A 13,302-nucleotide genomic window follows, 5' to 3' on the forward strand; every position below is an offset into this window, starting at 1 on the left:
AAAAAATTAATTAATTTCTAACTAATTTATAATCAAATATAAATAAATATAATAATATAGTTACATGAAACAACTAATCCAGATTACACTATATTTTTTAATCTAATAAAAAAATCTATTAATATATTAATTATATATAAAACACAATAATAATTTAAATTTACTCTAATTTATAAGATATTTTCTAATCTAACAATTTTTTTAACTAATTTAATATTAATTGTAATTTTAAATTTTTTTAGTATATTTAATCAATATAGCATTACAATTACTACTATTTTACTTGTTATTATGGTTGATAATTAATAGTCATCATAAAGATAAAAATGATTTTAATTATTCATTAAACAATTAACTATTTTGATTTTTATTTTAAATAAGTTAAAAACTCATATTTAATTTTGTTTGAAATTAGTTAAATTTAATATAATTTTTTTAAATTAAATGTGTATCTAGTCTAGACATGTTCAGTCAGTTTCAGGCCGGACTTTTTAATTTTGTATACAAGCTCAAATCCGAGTTTGGACTTTTTATCTCCTATTCAAATTCGGTCGTAATACTATGTTTTTGAGGGTTTTGGCCGGATTTGGACGGGCTTATATAGAAATTTTATAAAAATAGAAGTCTGAGCACATCCATAAAATCATTGCTCAAACTCGGTTGGATGTGTGCGGGTACCCAAACTCAAGAATAATTCTAATCTAGTCTGATTTGAGTTTGAATAAAAATAAAACTTGAATTTATAACAAAATATAAACAAATTGAATATTATATTTTATCGAATCGATAAGTTAAATATAATTAATATTTTAATTTTATTTTCTAAAGTAATTTGTTAACTTTGTTCAAAAAATAAATATGTTTATAAAATGTTACAATTTTAATAAATAATTATAAAGTATTTAAAAATTTCATATTAAATTTAATTATTTTGATGATTTTTTTTAAAGAAATCTAAATTTATAGGTTAAATTGAATTTCATTTCTACAGTAAATTTAATCAAATGTCAGAAAAAATAGCTAATGTTTAGAAATCAAGTAGAAACTACCTAACATGAAGTATCTCTAATTTAAAAGTCTTAACTTAAAATCTAGAAAATGAGAAACAAGAAAACAAATCTATAACAAGAAAACTAATAAAGAGAAGATTCTACTTATCTCTTTGCTTTTGCAACACTTTTTCAGTTGATTAAACTTGGTCCATATTAAGTCAACTAGCTTGGCAAGTTTAATGTTAAACCGTATGAGTCAAAATATAAATATGTATAGATAAAGAGTAAATTACTCTTCACATAAACTATAGTTTATAGTTTAGTATCTTTTATTCAGAAACTAAAATATTAATAATTAATAGATTGTAACTTTGCAGATTAAAAGTGAGGTACCCAATTATTTGATTTTCAAACAGGAACTACCAAACTGTGAATTATAATATATATAAGGGACCTCACAATATTTTGTTCAAAAATAAATAAATATATATACATAATGCAGGGACTATCCTTCAATAAAAACTAAATATTATAACTCTAACTTTTTTGATAAATATATGCCAATAATTATTTTATATACTAATAATTAATATTAGTTTTAATATCTTAAAAAAATTAAAAACAATCTAGTGAGGTCAATTCGGATTATAACAACCGATCGTCCGACTTTTGAGCCTTGTAGTACTAGCGTTTTTAAATTTTAATGTTAGTATTAAATTCTCTAAATTTGATTTAAAAGCTAGTATATTCTTCCATCCATCTTTAAGTTAATAATATAATAAACATTCGCTGACGTGACATTTTTTGAAAAATATGTATATATAAGCATCTTAATATTTTATGTTCTATTAATAATAAAATTAAGGCTTTGATTTTATTAAAATATTATAAAATATAATGCCATAATTAAAAATAATTTAGATGAAAAAGAAATCAAAATTCATTATATCTAGGTATTTTAAGAATAATTATTAAATATCCAAGGTAGGTCAAATTCATACAATTTCTCTAAAAGTTTCAATTTTTTTAATATTTGATCATTTTCTCTACCACTCATGCTTCAGTTAACTATTTTCGTTGATTAAGCTAAAGAGTCTAATTGACAAAATAAAAATTAAATCCGATCTTCAAATTTTAATATAAAAATTATAAAATTAACTAAATTAAAATAATTAGAATAATTTATGATGGTTCATTGTTCATATATAAGGATGTTATTTTTCTATATTAGCCTATCCTTTTATAATAATAAAACAAATAATAATAATAATAATAACTTCACTTTTAATTGAAAATGTGCACATATCAACTTGTATATGGGTCCTAAAAATAAATGAAAATTTATTTCATTTTAGGCAGATGAAACTCGTTTTTGGAAATGTATGGCCTTGATTAACAAATTTTTTTTAAGTCGGCATCTGTAACCATTAATGGCTTAAGAACAAAAATCTAATTATGGTCTTTTCTCGTGCCACGATTCACGAGCACATTTTTTTTGTTTTTTCATGAAAAATCAGATTCCAGTAAATTGGTTTTCCCTTTTTGAATACTTTTAAAGAGTGGCTATTTCTTTTAAGAATTAAAGGGTGAATTTACTGATTAAATAAATTAATTTAATATTGATGTTTAGCTGGTTTTTTTATAATTATTTATAAATTACTGAAATGATCATATAGTATAACTTTTTAAAATTTTAGACTAGTATTAAAATAAGTTGATGGACTAAATTGAATTTTATTGAAATAATAAAACTCTTTAATGACATCATCATCTAACGAGATAATAAATAGTTAAATAACATAAAAATTAAGGTGGTAAAAGTGCTTTTTAAAAAAGGACGAAATAACAGACTATTAATTGGAGATTTTTTTTGAAGTATATTATTTTATATTTTAATTTTACATAGTTTTTAAACATATTTGCGGGTCGTATTTTTTTTAACCAATTTTTTTTAATTTTTAAAATTTCACTTTTCACTTTTTACTTATTTATGCTCTTTTTTATAGATTTTTTTGAATTTCTTTTGATGTTTTTTTCTAATCGTATTTTTTTAGTGTAATTATGGTGTTTTTATTGTATATCTATGGTGTTTCTAGTGTATTTGTATTGTTTTAATAGTGTAAATATAGTGTACCTATAATATTTTTCAGTGTTTTTTATATTGCATGCCATAAAAACACTGCAAATACACCAGAAAAACATAAACACACTAGAAAAACACCAGAAATATACTATAGATACACCAGAAATACATCATAATGTAATTTTATCATAAAAATACTACAAATAAAGCATAAATCAATTCATAAATGCACCATAAAAACACTGTAAAATACACCATAAATCAATTAATTTTTACAAAATAAATGGCATCAAAACAAAAAAACAAATCTATGAACAAGAAAAAGACAAAATAATTATATGAACAATAAATGGATTTTATAAACAAAAAAATAATAGATTATAATAATCTCTTTACAAAAAGTCTGAATTATTACAAAAAATCTTAAAGCGACAAATCCATCGAAGAAATGCGGCGATGAGAAAATTATTGGAATAATCGAGACGATGAGAAATCCACCGAAAAACGCGACGGTAAAAGAATACCACAAAAAATCATTAAAAGACGTGCGACAACAAGATAGAAGAAAGCAAAGATCGAAAAAGAAGAAAAGAAAAAAAAAAGAGAAACTTGACAGGGAGAAAGAAGTAGAGAAAAAGAGAGAATTATGTGAGGAGAGAGAACAAATTTCTTTTAATATGACAACTATAAAAATCAAAGGCCTAATTACTTAAAAACCACTCACCTTATAACTTTTTTTCATTTATACCACGACCTAGGAAAATTTTCAATTGTATCCTATTTTCGATTTTTATGTTTCGTTTGTACCCCAAGAGTAATTTTTTTGATAATTTAATTAATTTAAAGATGAAGATATTTAAAAAAAGATACATAAATGATTAACATTAACGTTTTATTAGAATATAGGTTAAAAATGAAGGATTCATTTAAACTTTTTTTCAAAAAAAAATAGATTAATTCAACTCATTAGGGTAGAGATGAAACATAAAAATTAAAAATAGGGTACAATTGAAAATTTTCCTAGGTCATGATATAAATGAAAAAAAATTACAAGGTGGGTGGTTTTTAAGTAATTAAGCCAAAATCAAATGACCTAAATAAAAATTATTAAAATAATCATTAAAATTAGAGTACTAACTAAAATAAACTACTATAGTTAATAACTATTAAAATTTAGAGTACTAATTAAAATAAATTATTATATTAATATAATTATTTAAAATACTAAATAAAATAGACTACTTTAATTATTTTATTTATTTTTTAATTATGAAATTCTAAATAAGATAAACTATTTCAATAAATTACTATTTTAATTATTATTTTATATTTTCTATTAAAATATTTCATAATTATAATCTAAGTATCAAATAAAAATTTAAAAATTTAAAATAATTATCTAAAATATTTAATAAGATAATTAACTATTATTTTAAATATTATTTGATAATTTGACGAGTCATACTACGAGCCACATGTCCAACGCGTAAAGCAAAACTAGTATTTATAAAATAACTATACATGGATTACAATTGTGAAAATGACGACTTCTATTGTATTTTATGATAATATGTGAGTAATTATATTCGGTTCTTATCCTGCTTTGTTATGTGGTTTATAACTTATTAATATACGGTTTATTATTTATATAAGTTGAAGCAGATTCTTTTAGTTCTTAAACAAATAAAAGAAATTTACTAAATTTATGTCAATAGTTGCTTAATAGTCAAGTAAACAAGTCTCAAAATATTAAGCTAAAAACAATTTATTAATTGCATTTAGCCATACTAAAATTTATCATTCAATCAATTCGATAAGTAATTAACTGTTTTAGTTGGCACTTACAAAAGAAAAAGTGATGACTTAGTTTGGTGATAACAGAAATAATAACAATAATTTTTTCCTTTCACCATTTTAGTCCTATATATATTCATCACACACACACACATACAAACAGAACAAGAACACAAAAGAGAGAAAAAGAATTAAAAGAAAAAAAAAAGATGAGAAGAGATTGTCATGTTTTATTGAGCGGAAAATCCGACGAGATCAAAAAGTATAAACACGGTTTTACTTCAGCGGAGATGGAATCTCTTCGAAGCTTATGCGGAACTGTTTTTCCGTCGATTTACGATCAAGAATCTGAAAATTCCGCAGTTCAGGAATTTTACAGAGCTTCAGGTTCTCAGTACCCTTTAGCAGAGGAGGTATGGCCTCAATAAATTGTCAGGTTCTTGAATTTTCATTAAATTTTCTGAAATATTCTGATGAATGTTTCTGATTCTTGAAAAATTTGACAGGTTGCAGAGCTGATTGTGAAGAGGGGATTGATTGAAGCAGTATTAGTGGTTAGATTGGTATTATTTTTATTATCAACAAGATTTGGGACATTATTGCTATGTGGGTCACTGTGTTTAGACACGAAATGGCCATTTATACATAAATTTTCAAGTATTCCATTGGAGAGGAGGGAAAAAGTTTTGCAGAAATGGCTTAAACATAAATTGCTGACACCAATCAGATTTGCTTTCATCTATGTTAAATCCATCTGTCTCTATATCTTCATGATGCAGGTAATTAATTCCTGTCTTTTTTTCTGTACTTTATGATGCATGCATATCTATTTTCCGCGGGTTCGAATATTTTTCGGTTATCAAATTATAGTGTTTTTAGAGAACGGTTACCGGTTTTTAAAGTTTTATATTATGATAATCAAGTTTTTGATTTTACCAACAATGGAAGGTTACTAATTGAATTCGGGTGAAAACTCGCTTACGTGGTCGACATAAAAATGCGTGTTCTTGGTTTTTCCATTTCGTTTAAAAGTGAGTATTGGTTTTGAAATAAAATACATAGTTTAATTATCTTAAAATAAATAAAATATGCAGAAGATTTTATATCCGGTTGTCCAAGAAGTGAAGGAGGCAGGATTTCAATATTAGAAAGGCTAAATTGCAATATGTATTATAAATAGAGAAGTCAAGTTTTAAAATTAGGAAGGATAAAATTGTAAAATATTAAAAAAAATTAGTATTGATTTTGACATTTTCGCAAAATTAGAGGGGCCATGGTCATTCCATGCCTCCCCCTCCTTACGTCGGTGTGCCCATGTAAGCAAAAATGTCACCAAATGTTGTTTAATGATTTGTCATTCTTGAAAAAAATTGATAGATGCTTATTAAAATAAATTGTTTAAAGTGAATAACCGTTTTGTAAAGGCATTATAGTTTGGAAAGCTGAACACTATCTGTCGCTGCATATTACTTTGATAATGTAGATTAAGCCTTAAAACATAATTATGAGCCGATACTTTAACCTTAATTTAATTAGACAACAAAAATATTTGTGTTATATGATAATTGGCATAATTTTAAAGAGTTGTATTTTTTTCTTGATAAGGTATGATTTCAATTGAAAGATACTTTTTATTGTCCTGAGTGTTATTTATAAAGTACAAAAATCATAATTATTGATGATGAATTCTTAACAAATAAGGAGACACTAGGGTTTTCTGTAATTACAGTATTTGAAAATGACTATTTTTAAATTTTGTGTGGAAACTGTGAGTCATATATACATCAAAATTTATAATATGGTTGCCAAGATGGATCTGTCATTTTCCGATTGGTTGATTTGAGACTTAAGAAGATTCAAGTAATTAATTAAAATTAAATAAGCGTAAAAGATAATTAAAATTAAGTGAAGGTTAAAACGTCATAATCAAAATTCATTTTCATTAGACTAAAAACAGTTGTGAGGTACGAATCTTAATTACATAACACCTGTTTTTCTGCCATTCACATGCTTTCTGTGCCAAAATTATTGTTTTAGTAGTTTTTTTCCCTCTTCCAGAATTGTATTTAAGTTTCTAGAATCAATTATTGTTGGAATGGAAACAGGAGCAAAAAATGGCGTTTTTTAATAAAATACTACTAGTATGTAATAATTCTATAAATTCAGTTCGAATCCGATTTTGAAAACACTGTTTTTCATTTTAATTTGAACAATCTGATATAACATGTCATTATTACTCGTTCGTATAAATAAACAAATTCAAACAACTAAATAGATAATAAAAAAGTACATTTATCAAAGTAGAAACTTTTAAAAACTTTGATTTTTTTCAATTATTATTTAAAATTTTCAATGTTAACTTATTTGTCAATTTTCAGTTTCAATTATGATCATTTGTTTCAATTGAAGTGGAATAATATTTAAATATGCCTTTTCTATTGTTTCATTTTTGGAATTTTTATTATAAAAAGACAGATCGTAAAAAATATGAAACTGAACAATTACTTTTGATTCGAGCAAATGGTTTTAATTGAAACTGAAAATTGAAACATAAATTAAAATTAGCAATTTTAAAAGTTTGAGCCATTAAAAGAAAAAATAAAATAAAATGATAAAACCATTTTAAAAATTTCATATACTAGGTGCAATTTTTCTAATTAATAGTAATAGACTTTGCATGTCAAATTAGGTTGGAGTCCCTTTCTAGCATTTACATAAACACAAAAATAACAATGGCCAACCTACTTAATGCCAACTTGCACTTATAAGCTTCAATCTAATAGGACAACATAAAAGGGTCCTCTTGCATTGTACGGTTCCTAGCTTTTCAATTAATGACATTATTTCATCATTAATTAGTTACATTTCTCTAATTAGAAAATAAAACTTTAGTCTTCAATTGTACACTTCCGGATATAATTGGAAAATAATTCAATAAAGTTAACCTACTTGTAATTTAGCCAATCATAATTGATAAGTCCTTATCATTTCTCCAAAACTATGAAAATGCCAAAGTTTTAACAAATAATTGAAACTTGATAAAGAATATTGCAAATCTTTCACTAATAATTGGCAATTAATTTGTTTTTTTTTGTGTGTGTGTTACAGGTTGATGAAAATGGCAAAAACCCAGCATGGGACGCAATTGGATATAAAGTTCCGATTGAAGAAAATATTGCAAATAAAGAAAGACCTCTTGAAAAAGGAATAATAGAAACCAATCGGGAGACAGATTCAACTCTTCCCCATGCACTTGCTAAAAAAGGTCTACAAGTTACACACGAATCAGGAAAAAATCTCTGCAAGATCAAATGCGACGTCGTTATTGTCGGTTCTGGCAGCGGCGGTGGTGTTGCCGCCGCTGTTCTCGCCGCTGCAGGCTACAAAGTGGTCGTTCTTGAAAAAGGAAATTATTTCGTCGCTAAAGATTATTCAGGTCTTGAAGTCCCTTCTTTTGTTCAATTATATGAAGCAGGTGGAATCATCACGACCGTTGATGGGAAGGTGATGATCTTGGCAGGATCAACGGTGGGAGGAGGCTCTGCTATTAATTGGTCAGCTTGTATTAATACTCCTGATTTTATACTTAAAGAATGGGCTGAGAATCATAAAATTCCATTCTATGGGAATCCTGAATATAAATCCGCAATGGAAGCTGTTCGTCAGAGAATTGGAGTTACAGAGAATTGTATTGAAGAAGGATTTCAGAATCAAATCCTGAGAAGAGGATGTGAAAAACTCGGCCTCGGAATCGATTCCGTACCGCGAAACTCGTCGGGAAAACATTACTGTGGCTTGTGCGGTTACGGCTGTCCTACCGGTGATAAAAAGGGTACCGACACGACGTGGCTGGTCGATGCTGTCAGGAATGGTGCGGTAATCCTGACAGGATGCAAGGCAGACAGATTTATATTGTCTTATAATTATAATAACAAAATTCGGTCAAAGAAATGCTTAGGAGTAGCTGCAAAAATCCTGAACAATGAAAACATTAAAATGAGACTACAAATCGAAGCAAAAATTACAATTTCGGCTTCAGGTGCTCTGTCAACGCCTCCATTAATGATATCTAGCGGGTTAAAGAATCGAAACATCGGTCGGAACCTTCATCTCCATCCTGTTCTGATGACATGGGGTTATTTTCCTGAATCAAACACAGAATTCAAAGGAAAATCACACGAAGGTGGGATTATTACATCAGTTCACAGAGTTTTATCAGAAGATTCCAAACTTCAAGCCATAATCGAAACACCTCAGCTCGGTCCATCTTCATTTTCAGTACCAACTCCTTGGGTATCAGCACTTGACATGAAGAACAGACTCCTGAAATACTCAAGAACAGCTCACTTAATAACCATAGTCAGAGACCGCGGTTCCGGCGAAATCCGAACAGAAGGAAGAATAAGTTACAAGCTTGATGCCTCCGACGAGGCTAATCTCAAGGCAGGTCTGAGAGAATCGTTGCGAATCTTAGTAGCAGCCGGAGCTGTTGAAGTCGGTACTCACCGGAGCGACGGACAGAGACTAAAATGTGAAGGAGTTTCTAAAGAGGAGTTAGAAGAGTTTTTAGAAACTGTTTCCCCACCACCAGGAGGGATGTCTTTAGAAGAGGATTGGGTAATTTACTCTTCTGCCCATCAGATGGGGAGTTGTAGAATGGGGATTCACCCGAAAGACGGCGCGGTGGATCAGAATGGTGAGAGTTGGGAGGCAGAAGGTTTGTTTGTTTGTGATGCAAGTGTTTTGCCTACTGCTGTTGGTGTTAATCCTATGATCACGATTCAGTCTACTGCTTACTGTCTGTCAAAGAAAATCGCTGACATTTTAAAGAAACGACGGTCGTTTTGAGTTTATTTAATGGTTTTAATGTTAAATGCAAATAATAGAATGTTTTAGAGGAAATGTAATTTGTTTACTTTGTATGTATTGCTATAAATAATTTGCTAATCATCTTAAAAACTACCGACCTTTTATTTTTTTTCAATAACACCCTGATCTTGCAATTTCGTCAATTGCACCCTATTTCGTATTTTTACGTTTCAATGGCACCCTAATTTAGAAAAAATAGATGATTTTACTATTATAAGGATTAAATTTTATAAAACAAACAAATTTAAGGGTCATTTTATACCTTTTTCTAGTTGGACAAATTCTAATAAATTCTTTAACTTAACAAACTTTCAAATAAATCCTAAATAACAAAATTAATTAAATACATATATAATTAATTATTTAATTCAAAATTAAATAAATATTTAAAACGGAATCCGCCATCCGCCGCCGGCCGCCACCCGCCGCTCTCCGGTCTCTACCGGAGACAAGCTGGTCGTCTTCCATGGAAGACCAGATCTACCGGTCTTCCATGGAAGACCAGAAGATCTGGTCTTCCTCGGGGAAGACGAGATCGTCTTCCCCATGGAAGACCAACGAATCTGTTGCTGGTCTTCTATGGGGAAGACCAGCTGATGGAAGACGAGATCAGCTCGTCTTCCATGGGAAGACGAGCTGGTATTCCCCATGGAAGACCAGCGAATCTGTTGCTAGTCTTCTATGGGGAAGACCAGCTCGTCTTCCCCATGGAAGACGAGATCTTCTGGTCTTCCATGGGGAAGATCAGCAGATTTGGTCTTCCATGGAAGACCGGTGCTTGTCTTCCATGGAAGACCGGTGACGAAGTTCAAACGGAGTTCAAACGGAGGTGGTGACAGAGACCGGCGGCGGGTCCGAAGGGAGGCAGTGATTTTTTATTTAATTTATTTATTTATATATTTTTTGTTATAAATAAGACGGTTTATACGTATAATTTAAAACATCATATGACATTTAGAGTTTTTGAAAAATATGAAGAATTTGTTTTAAATTTTATCCAAACGAAAAGAGTTCAATTTAATACTTTAAGGTGCTATTGAAACATAAAAACACAAAATAGGGTGCAATTGACGAAATTATAAGGTTGGGGTGTTATTGAAAATAAAATGAAAGGTCGGTAGTTTTTGAGGTGATTAGCTTAAATAATTAAATTGTAGTCTTTTTTTTTTGTGGAAATTAGGCCCACCACCACAATAGGCCTAAATATTCTCATGCGTACCACCATATTTCTTTCATTGCAAAATCACCATATGAAATAGTGGAAATTAGACTCGGCACTATCAAAAGCCAAAATATTCTCCTTCATACGGACGCTATCTCTTTGCAAAGATACATCATTCTCCATCTTTCTTTTCTTTTGTTTTTCACTGTCCAAAATATAAAAAAATACAATTTGTGTTGTTAAGTAGAAAGAGTCCCTTTTTGATGATTCAGATGGGGAATCAGACTGTGGCAGATTTTCTTGAGGCTAGAGCGAAGCCGCCGCCGTACTGGTTATCAACACCGTCGTTGCTGTCAGACATGGCGAATTCCTTCGATGTTTTATCTGTTTTTATCGGTAGACACGACTATAAATTGGGTTTTTTTAGTTCTTGATTTTGATCGTCAGATTGTGAGTATTGGTTTGATTTAGGTTGGTTTAAATCTCATATGTCATAAGAAAGCTCACTCGCAACTGTTATTGTCATTTTCTACAACTATGGATTATGCCTACCATATGTTTGATCAAATTACTGAACCAAATATCTTCATGTGGAGAAGTCAAACGATACAAATAGTACAAAGAGAAAGAAAAAAAAAATACGCAAAGACCAAGTGCTGTTGTTTCATTTTCTTACTTTGGTGATTGAGATTGTAATTTTTTTTACCTGAATAAGCTTATGTTAAATTATTCTGATTTAAATGGAATTAAGTGTTGTTCATTATTTGTGGAGATGGAGAGTTTGTCCAATGATACTAGAAGTTACTATAGGGTTACTAGAGGGTTACCAAAGGATTACTAATTTAATTTTTAGTAAATTGTTAGTATACTGTTAGTAAATTAACTTACTTTTTTAGTAAACTGATAATTTATAAGTGCATACAGCAGTTGACCCTGAAATAATGTGGTTGCATTTTGTGTAGATTTGAGCTGTTGTAATGGAAATATTGGCTAGTTTTTGCTAAGGTGCGAAATGAGGTTTCGTTAGGCATTGATTCTTGAGATTTACGTACTATGAAGCTCAATGAAGCTCTTCGTTCCAATGTTGGTTAACCAATTGTTTACTAATGGTACACCAATTATTTTAGTAAATTAAATAATATTTCATTTTAGCATATCTTATCGTGTTAAGCCTACATCCATACTTAGATTTAAGCCAATCCTATTTTACATCCCTTGAACATTGTTATAGGTTTACTAATAGGTTACTCAAAGTGTCTTGATAGATTAACAAATGTCAATTACAACCAGTAGACAATTTCTACTGTTGTTAGTATATTATATAAAAGTTTATTAAGAGCTTACTATCAGGTTACCAAATAGTTACCAATAATTTTTTATAAAAAAAAATACATGTAGTTTACTACAAATTCATTAACAGTTTACTAAAAATAACTACTGAATTTATAAAAACTAAAATAGTAAATAAAATTGTGTAAGGGTATTGTTACTATTAGTTAATAGAATTTTAAGTGTTTACTAACATGTTATCCAATAATAATAGATATCCCAAAATTCACCAATTTTGTATCAGTATACTATAAAAATGTGTACTAAGATACCCAAGGTCTCCAACAAAATTTACTAATAGGTTTCCTAATATTCATTGATAATAAAACAATTTAAATCGAGATAGTGTTGCTTTACGTTTGTTAATAGATTACTAAAAGTTTACTAAATGGTTACCAAATACTTTTACTGACAGGTTACACTTTCAACTATTAGGTAACCCAAAGATAACCAATAAATATCCCTAAAATTTTCTAATAGATTTCTAAAAGTTAACAAATAAAACTTATTTTACATCCCTTTAATATTTTAATAAAAAAATAAAAATAGTAAATTATTTTTTAAGTAAACTGATAGTAAACCGTTGGTAAATTTATATTTAGCAAACCGATATAAACCATAAGTTTAATATTTTATAACTTTAATAAAATAAACAATAACAAATTGTTTTTTAAGTAAACCGATAGTTAACCGTTGGTAAATCTATAATTAGTAAACCGATATAAACCATAAGTTTAATTGGCAGCCATTTTACCTTCAAATTTAAAAAAAGACGAACATGCAGATTAATTCATGGATGGACGTGAGAGAGATCAATGGAAAATGCAGCTAAATTTGGGAATTATCATAATATTAATGTCCAAATAGAAAAGATAAAAGATAATCATATATTTGAATAGAAAACCTTAACACATTTTCATTGAAGTATTTTATCAAACACAAAGAATGCATCTACTATAAACAAAAAAAACCATAACAGATAATTGCAAATACAAGAATAATAAGCATCGGCAAAATCCATAGAATCAGATGCACTACTTTTGGCATTGATATATGGTTTCTTCTTGAATTCT

At 28.4% G+C, this 13,302-nt stretch overlaps 1 protein-coding gene across 1 annotated transcript; it reads left to right on the forward strand.

Moving 5' to 3' along the window:
* Nucleotides 1–4,920: 4,920 nt before the first annotated feature.
* Nucleotides 4,921–9,875, forward strand: LOC126670256 (long-chain-alcohol oxidase FAO1). Its single transcript, XM_050363947.2, has 3 exons — nt 4,921–5,282; nt 5,376–5,648; nt 7,978–9,875. Exons 1-3 carry the CDS (start codon nt 5,079–5,081, stop codon nt 9,715–9,717), a joined length of 2,217 nt encoding a protein of 738 aa, XP_050219904.1. The 5' UTR covers nt 4,921–5,078; the 3' UTR covers nt 9,718–9,875.
* The last annotated feature ends 3,427 nt before the right edge of the window (nt 9,876–13,302 follow it).

This window comes from Mercurialis annua, linkage group LG2 (assembly GCF_937616625.2).
Source record: "Mercurialis annua linkage group LG2, ddMerAnnu1.2, whole genome shotgun sequence".
Classification (NCBI taxonomy): domain Eukaryota; kingdom Viridiplantae; phylum Streptophyta; class Magnoliopsida; order Malpighiales; family Euphorbiaceae; genus Mercurialis; species Mercurialis annua.